Source organism: Canis aureus, chromosome 15 (assembly GCF_053574225.1).
Source record: "Canis aureus isolate CA01 chromosome 15, VMU_Caureus_v.1.0, whole genome shotgun sequence".
NCBI lineage: Eukaryota > Metazoa > Chordata > Mammalia > Carnivora > Canidae > Canis > Canis aureus.
In genome coordinates, this window is record NC_135625.1 from 40,201,575 (window position 1) to 40,210,175 (window position 8,601).

The 8,601-nt window shown below is 42.3% G+C and overlaps 1 protein-coding gene across 6 annotated transcripts in view; it reads left to right on the forward strand.

The window, feature by feature from the left end:
• The window catches only part of PLEKHA2 (pleckstrin homology domain containing A2), a 75,912-nt gene extending 67,534 nt beyond the window's left edge, over positions 1-8,378 (forward strand). For 5 of the 6 annotated variants that reach the window (XM_077849236.1, XM_077849234.1, XM_077849237.1 and 2 more), the window contains 2 exons: positions 3,981-4,058; positions 4,499-8,378. In XM_077849236.1, coding sequence (XP_077705362.1) covers positions 3,981-4,058; positions 4,499-4,861 — 441 coding nt within the window. In that variant the 3' untranslated portion in view covers positions 4,862-8,378. The remainder of the gene's footprint in view (positions 1-3,980; positions 4,059-4,498) is intronic. The other variant, XM_077849238.1, reaches the window with a different exon arrangement.
• The last annotated feature ends 223 nt before the right edge of the window (positions 8,379-8,601 follow it).

Sequence of the window (8,601 nt, forward strand, 5' to 3'; positions counted from 1 at the left end):
AGTGAATCCCAGGTCTGAAACTACTAATAGAAATTGTAATTGTGGGATCCCTGGGTGGCGCAGCGGTTTGGCGCCTGCCTTTGGCCCAGGGCGTGATTCTGGAGACCCGGGATCGAATCCCACGTCGGGCTCCCGGTGCATGGAGCCTGCTTCTCCCTCTGCCTATGTCTCTGCCTCTCTCTCTCTGTGTGTGACTATCATAAATAAATAAAAAAATTTTAAAAAAAAGAAATTATAATTGTGATCTCAATAAAGTGAGAGTCTGTATGTTTTCATTCTTGTCACAATATCTGCTTTTCTATTTGGGTAATATTTTCATTTTATTATTTTTTAAGTAGCCTCCACACCCAGGGTGGAGCCCAAAGTGGGGCTTGAACTCATGGCCGTGAGTTGAGACCTGAGCTGAGGTTAAGAGTTGGATGCTTAGCCAATTGAGCCACCCAGGCACCCGCTGAATAATATTTTTAAATAACATTTGTTAAACATTAAAATAATGCTTACTAATGTTTATTATTACTATCTTCATGTCTAGGTTAACTCCATAGGTTATCTAACAGAAAATGTCCTTAAGTAGGATTAGAGAATGGGGGAAAAATATAATTAGCAAACATTTTCCAACTCTTAATTACTAAATGTTTTGAGAAAGAGATTTAATTATTTTGCCTATCATATTAGCAAAGACCTAAAAAAATTCTAATACTTAATTCTAGCAAGTGTGTGCACAAAAAAAATAATACAGTGGTGACAAGTGAAATCTATATTGTTGGCTAGAAATCTGGGCAGATGTAACAAGAGCCTTAAAAGACTGCATACTCTTTAGAAACATTCCCAGGAGCTGAAGAATCTTAAGAATGAGAAAAGCTTTTTGCACACATGTGTGAACAGCAGCATTGCTTATATTAGAGGGGAACTGGAAACTATTTAAGTGTGTTTTAGATGATTTTGTGTCTGACTCCCCAGATGTTAAGTTAGGTAGTCCTTCGTTTTCTCTTAGTGGCTCCTTGCTAGATGGAGGCTGGGGTGAAGACCATTAGGCTCATGGTGTTTTAGGTTCCTGGAGAAACATACAAGTGTGTCAGTGGGTCGCATAGGACAGTCAGATAGGTGGCTTGTGGAGCAACATTTGGAATGGGGGTTCTGTGTTGTGCCCAGGGGGTGGGGTGGGGGTAGAAGTAGCTTAATAGCCCTGGAAACTGTAATCATACGGATCGTGCAATCTGTTTCACAAAAATGCTGGACCCCCTGTATGATGTGGGAGATGTTTGTCTCTCCCTCAGATCCCATCTCCATCTCTCCCAGTCTTCTGACATTTCCCCTTACCAAATCCTCTGTCTCCCTTGAAGGAAAATATCTGAGAAATGCTCTTCTAACTGGTGGACAATTTAATTACCTCCATCGCATTCAACTCAAAGTAGCCGAATAGGTTATCTTACTTGATCTTGACAATTTAATCCTTAGGTAGGAATTATCTGCAGTTTGAGTATGAGGAAACTGAAAAAAAAAAAAATCTCAAGGAGAGGCCAGTTAACATATATATAGCTTTGGAATTTAAGACTTCCTTCATGTCCCTTGTGTAATGATAATGAACAACAATAACTAACATTTTAGAAGCCCTTTCTGTGTGTTGGGCACTGTTCATACTGCTTTACCTACATGAGTTCATTTTCTTGAAATGAAAAAAATGTGCACATTTTTTTTGTGCACACACTTGCCTTTTCTCAGTCTACTTGTGGACCAGGATAGCCCTGAGATTAGTAAAATACCTTCTGGAAGAATTTTGGACACCTGGTCCTGTTTCTCTTTTTGGACTAAGGTTGCTTTTGTCTTTTTCTTGGAAAACCAACCATCCAGTTGTCACCCAACTGGGAAATGCCCAGGGGAGAGAGAATCAGGTAAATTTACAGTTCTAGCATGTGAGAGAGGAGGTGTTCATAGTGGGCATTTGTTGCTACACCTGCTAAACCCACTGTGCAAGGATGTGAAACTCTTTCTTTCTTTCTTTCTTTCTTTCTTTCTTTCTTTCTTTCTTTCTTTCTTTCTTTCTTCTTTCTTTCTTTCTTTTTCTTTCTTTATTTCTTTTTTTTTTATAATTTTTTTTTTAATTTTTATTTATTTATGATAGTCACAGAGAGAGAAAGAGAGGCAGAGACACAGGCAGAGGGAGAAGCAGGCTCCATGCACCGGGAGCCTGACGTGGGAATCGATCCCGGGTCTCCAGGATCGCGCCCTGGGCCAAAGGCAGGCGCCAAACCGCTGCGCCACCCAGGGATCCCTTTCTTTATTTCTTTTATTTCTTTATTTCTTTATTTCTTTCTTCCTTTCCTTTCCTCTCCTCTCCTCTCCTCTCCTCTCCTCTCCTCTCCTCTCCTCTCCTCTCCCTTCCTTTCCTTTCCTTTCCTTTCCTTTCCTTTCCTTTCCTTTCCTTTCCTTTCCTTTCCTTTCCTTTCCTTTCCTTTCCTTTCCTTTCCTTTCCTTTCCTTTCCTTTTTCCTTCCTTCCTTCCTTCCTTCCTTCCTTCCTTCCTTCCTTCCTTCCTTCCTTCCTCCCTCCCTCCCTCCCTCCCTCCCTCCCTCCTTCCCTTTCCTTTCCTTTCCTTTCCTTTCCTTTCCTTTCCTTTCCTTTCCTTTCCTTTCCTTTCCTTTCCTTTCCTTTCCTTTCCTTCTTTTCTTTTCTTTTTAGATTCCATTTACTTATCAGTGAGAGCGATCGAGCATGAGATAGCATGACGGGGGAGAGGTAGAGGCAGAGAGAGAAGCAGACTCCCCGTTGAGGAGGGAGCCCAACCCCAGGACCCTGGGACCATGACCTGATGAATTAAAGGCAGACGCTCAACCACTCAGCTATCTAGGTGCCCCTAAAACCGTTTATTTTCTGAGTGTCTTCTGCACACACCTAACCAGTAAGGGTTTGTTTGGGGTGACAGAAAGGGGTCATATTTTAACCTGATACAATGCAATGTGAAAGAAGAATTTGGAGGATGGAGAAAGGGACCTATGTGGACTGTTTTGTGGGCTGGAGTGTGGCGTTCACATATACCTTACCTAGGCACACAAATGCACACTTGTGATGTGGGTGGTACTGTTAGGGGAAGGCACAGAGGGGGTGGAGAGAGATTAACAAATGGAAAGCTCTGGAGGTCAGGGATTTGGTCTTGGTCTCATCTCTGTGCTTGGCACCTGATGCCACGTGTTAGACTGAGGAGGGCCACAGCAAACATTTGCTAGGTCTAGTTGACCCCCTGTAAGGCTGGAAGGCACAAAGAATACCCAAGGCTCCACCTGCCGCTGCTCGCCCATTTGATTTTCCTTCATTTCTTCACGGAGCTGCTGCTGCCCTCTTCTGGGGTTGGTGGGTATTTCTGGGGGATATGCTTTTTAATGGTTCAGCAGGATAATTAATTATCTGTAGATAAGCTTGGTGCTGGATATCTACTAAACTCCAGGCCTGGATGGAGTCCTGACAGACCCAGGTCACTTGTGCTTCTAGGGGAGCCCTGTTCCTGGAGATAACATGTACCTTGGAGGATTTGTAGAGGATTTGGCTTTAGCGGGACTGGAGTTGAAAATGGGAGTATTCTGTTTGAATAGCTGTGGTAGAAAGATGTCTGCACGGGGAGTCAGGAGAACTGAAATCTAGACCAACTATAAATTTTGAACTTTGGCTTTCTGGGCCTCCTTTCCCTTCTCTGTAAAACAGGATCCTAGGCCAGGCCAGTTGTGTTCCAGAGAGGGTGAGGGGCTTCAGCAGGTACGCCTCTGCCTCACTGCAGAGCAACTCCACTTTGAGCGGTTTTGTTTATGTGGTGTCAGATAAGAGTTTGCAGGAAACAAATGTCCTCAAATGTCTGAGAGCCCCTGGACTGGATGACCTCTGGGATCCATCCAGCTCTAATGGTGTGATGTTTTTAGAATTGAATCACAGACTTGAGAGCTGAAATCATAGTGCGTAAGATTTCTCCTAAGTGCTGTGGGTGTTTTGCAGGCGGACAGTCCAGAAGACATGCACAGCTGGATTAAGGAGATCGGGGCAGCTGTCCAGGCCCTCAAGTGCCACCCCAGAGTAAGTCACTTCCTTTCTGGTCATAGTCACTGTCAACTTAGAGATGAATTCTCTTTGAGTGGGCAGGTTTTATTTGGTGATGTAGGCAAGCAGTCTGGCCCTCGATGCAGCTGAAGCTGTCCTGTTTGTTTTCTCTTTCTACTAATTTAGGTACAAAGCTTTACTTTTTGTTTTGTTTTGGTTTTGGTTGTTGGAAAGAGGTGACGGGTAGGGTTGGGTAAAGAAACAGAGTCTGCAATGTAGTCTACACATCTCCCTGCCAGGCAGACCTTGACACATCTGGAGTGAGTCATGTTGGTCATACTTGATTTCTGTAGACAGGTGTCTCCGGACCTATGAGGTGGTGATCCTGGGTGGGTGTTCTTCCTGGGGCTTTGGGATAAACATGGTCAGGAAAGGCCTTATTTTCCTTTGGTTTTTTCTTCCCTGTTATTTTGTAGGATATGTCCTTTTCCAGATCCATCTCTTTGACTCGCTCTGGAAGCTCCAGCCACTCCGGGGGGCCCAACTCTTTCCTGTGCAGGGGGCGGCCACCTGTGGAAGAGAAAAAAGCTCTCTGCAAAGCCCCCTCGGTGGCTTCGTCCTGGCAACCCTGGACACCTGTTCCCCAGGCCGGGGACAAGCTGCTTCCCGCTGAAGAGACTCCTGGGGACTCTTTGCTCATGTCTCGCCTTGGGGAGAGCAGTACTTCTGGGGTGTTGCCCAGCTCCCGGATAAGGCACAGGTCGGAGCCCCAACACCCCAAGGAGAAACCATTTCTGTTCAGCCTTGATGATGAGAGCATACGGACTTCTGATGTGTGAAAGAGCACAGTGTCCTGGGAGGGGGGGAGGACTCAAGAAAAGGAGGCCATGACTCAGTTTCTCTACCTTTTGGAGGACAGTCAGAGACCCTTTGGCACTCATATTCCTGTGGATGCTCTGTGGGGGGGTGGGGGCCATCCAGCAGGCCTTTCATTTTTGTTTTAAATACCAATACAGTGTATTTAACTTGGGAAGTCACTAGGTTAGACCTGTAGGCATGCACAATGGAGAGCAGGTTGCCACCAATTGGACTACTCTGAGGTCTTCCTGGTGAGAGGAGGTTGGGAGTGCAATTTCATCCCTAACCAAGTTTTATTTCCTTGTCTTAGTTTTAGTTTCTTGCTTTAGTTTCCAGGCCAAGCACAGAATCTTGGGCTAGTTATCTGGTTTATCCAATTCCTATTTATTGGCCAAGGTCTGACTATGAAGTCGGAAGGTAGTAAGTAACCCCAGCTGAAAGCAGAAGATCCAGGCTCTAGCTTGCCTGGGATACCTTCTGAGGGGAGGTGTTAAAATCTGGGGGCTGATGGGTAGCTCTCAGAATGTCTACTAGGATAGATCCTCCCAGGGGACCTCCACAGGGGAAGAAATAGGGATCTCATGTAAGGTATGAGGAAAGATTCAACCTCAGCATATCAGCCACTTTTGGGAATTAATTCTGTTACTGTCTATGACCCTAAATAATGTTAACGTGATAGACCTGCCCACAGAGTTTGTGTGTCAGACCCTGAGGATGGGTTTATCAGTGTTATAAGTTACAATTGTAGACAACAGAGCAGACATTTCCATTGGTATGGCATTATTTGGAAGTTTGCAGAGTTGTTAAGTGTATGATAATATCCAGCGTGATAGATCAGATCTCTGTTTCAGAATGTTAGAGTTGCATTAGAGTAGGTGCTGGGAAAAGACGGACTATAGTTCATCCAGATAAACTTTTCTGATCCATGCTTTCCAGACAGAAGAAACGGTCTGTTTTAGCACAGAGTTCTTGAATCCTTACTTCATAGCTTTCTTCAGTGGGCTGATATTAGTCTAATTTTAAGTGCTGTATATTATATACCCTGGCAGATTTGCTTTCTTTCTACTCTTTTTTATTGCCCTTTGAATGAAGCCTTGTGTACTTGCATGATCAAACCTTGTAATCTGATAAGGTTCCATGTACTTAACAGTGAAGAGATGCAAGGATAATCTTGAGAGATATTTATATTTTTAATAAAATAAAAACTATGCACAGAAACATTAATTTAGAGGTTCTGCATTGCCAACTAGAGATTTCCCAGGTAGAAAAGCATCGATTGCATTTCCTGCCCAGATTTTTGGGTATACCTTCTTTCATTTGACAAGAAGATACTATTTCCAGGGTCCCTGGGAGAATTTGTCCAACTTACATAGTGACCTGCTAACCTATCAGGTTCCCTACAGGGAGAGAAAAACTAACTCATTTCTGTCTATGCCATTTATCAGCTAGATCAGTTAATTACCTTTAAATTAAAAACTAATGACTATAGGAAGATACCGAGAGAAACATTTTTACCTAAGTAAATCCCTTCCCCTTCCTTATGTCCAGATCTAATGTCATCAGAAAGCCTTAGGGGCTTGAGGGTAATCTGTGTTCCATTCAGGCACTGTAGTTCCCTTGAAGCCCATGTCATGTTGAGAACTTTTCTTGAGTGCACTGCATTGGAGCTATTATTCATTATTATTCATAATTTAATTATTTGGCCTAGTGGTCCTGGTATAAAAAAGACATCTAGTACTGGATTTCTCTCTCTCTATCCTCTTTTTTTCAGATTCTTGTATACTTTTGTCCTCAGAAATCTATGGTTTAGGAGATAGTTATTTATGAGTGACCAAGGTTACAGCTTCAAGTAACCTGATATGTAGTCATTTCAGATTCTTAAGTCTCCTTGTCTCTGGTTTCATCCTCAGATTTTCCTCAAGAAAATTCTTCGGCTAGGTCAAAGAAAATACACAATAATTGATGTTGTTGATGTTGCACTAACAAAAATAAGTTAGGAACTTTTGAGATCCCTTTAAACATTCCCTAACTCATAAAGCTATCATCGTTTGGTGTTTAAACTGTGAAAATGTACCCATTTCTCTTTTGTTCAGTAAAATCTCTGCTAGAATACTATTGCTAAATTAATTGGCTATTATAATAAAGCTGATATGTTTCTTATTTCAGTAGGGCCTATTTTAAAAATGTGTTAAATTAAACATACTTATAAATCTAGATTATACTCTTATGATAGAGGGAAACAAAGACTCTTAATTGGCAAATACTTGGGGAACATTGTTAACGTAGTTCCAACACCAGATAAATATAATTATCTTCAGTGAAGTCTATAAGCATTCTCATTCCCAAACCTTATTTCAGAATTCCTTTTGTGCCCATATTTCTTACCTTCTGGCCACTTTCACATCAAAACTTTTTAATGTCACTACACAACGTGAGTCAAAGATAGTGCATATATAGTCAAAGCATTTGGCTTTAAATGTGTATGGAACCAGATGGAAAAAAATAGAGCAGGGATGCAGTATAGGTTAGTAGTTAAGTGTGTAGGCTCTGGAATAAATCTGAGTTAAAAAAAAAAAAAAAGAACCAAAAAAGGTACTACATTTTCTTTGTGTAATAAAAACCGCTGAGTTGTGCTGTTTTCATAAGACTTTTGAAGTGGTCTTGACCCAGTTTGTGTAACAGTATTACAGGTGGTCTTCCTATAATTGAACTATTTACCATCCCTGTTCTTGAGAGCTTAAGGATTTGCTTACTCAAGGTCACTTGGTGGTTGGTAAACATTGACCTTTTGCTTCCTGTGAGACATCATAAACCTACTAAGATGTAGAGTAGGTGCTGGCCAAAATAGTGGAGGTTATACATTTATTTCTGAGTAGAATGCTACGCTCACTCACATGAGAAAGGGCAGAGGTAAGGTCTAGCTTTGTAGTCACTTGAAGCAAAAAGGTTTTTTTTTTTTTTGTTTTTTTTTCTTCCTGAATATAACTGCTCTGCTACGGGCTAAAAGAACCTAACTTGCAGGTTCAGTAGTTGAGCGATGGAATTTGATGTTTGCTTTCACTGTTGACCAGTAACACCATTTTGGAAATTGAGCTTCCCAAATGAGCTTTAGTTTATAAACTCTGAACATGTCAAAAATGTTTAGTAAATCTTTTCTACCAACATCACTTTTTTTTCTTACTCCTTTTTTCTCAATGCTGTCGCCTGCAACAGTCATACAGTCACTCATGCTAAGTAGAATTTGAATAAAGCTAACATTAGCATAAATATACTGTTTGACCTCTTCCCCTACTGCTTATTGAAGCTGTGGCATGATTCGGTGTTTTGAACCAGTATGTTTCAGCTGTGAAATGCACTCGCTGTAAGCCCTGAGCTGAGTGCATGGAAACTGTTACGCTTCTCATTTTATGTGATCTCCTAATTGGTATGTAGCAAAAATAGTTTTCTAAAACTGTTTTGTTGCTTGTTTTTGTAATAAAACCATGTGAAATACTGAAATATGGTGTGTGTTTTCCTAACGCTGACCTTCTGTTGGTGAGTGGGTGATCTCTCTTGTCAGTCTGCCCCATTACTGGTTTTCTGGACCTCTCGACGTGGGTGCCTGCAAGGGGGGGAGAGCTGGGGACCTCCCTTCATGGCAAGAGGGGGAGCTGGCGCTGGGGCGGGGTGGGGGGGACGGGTGGTGTGTGTGTGTATAGAGGTCGGCCAGGCTCTGCCCCTT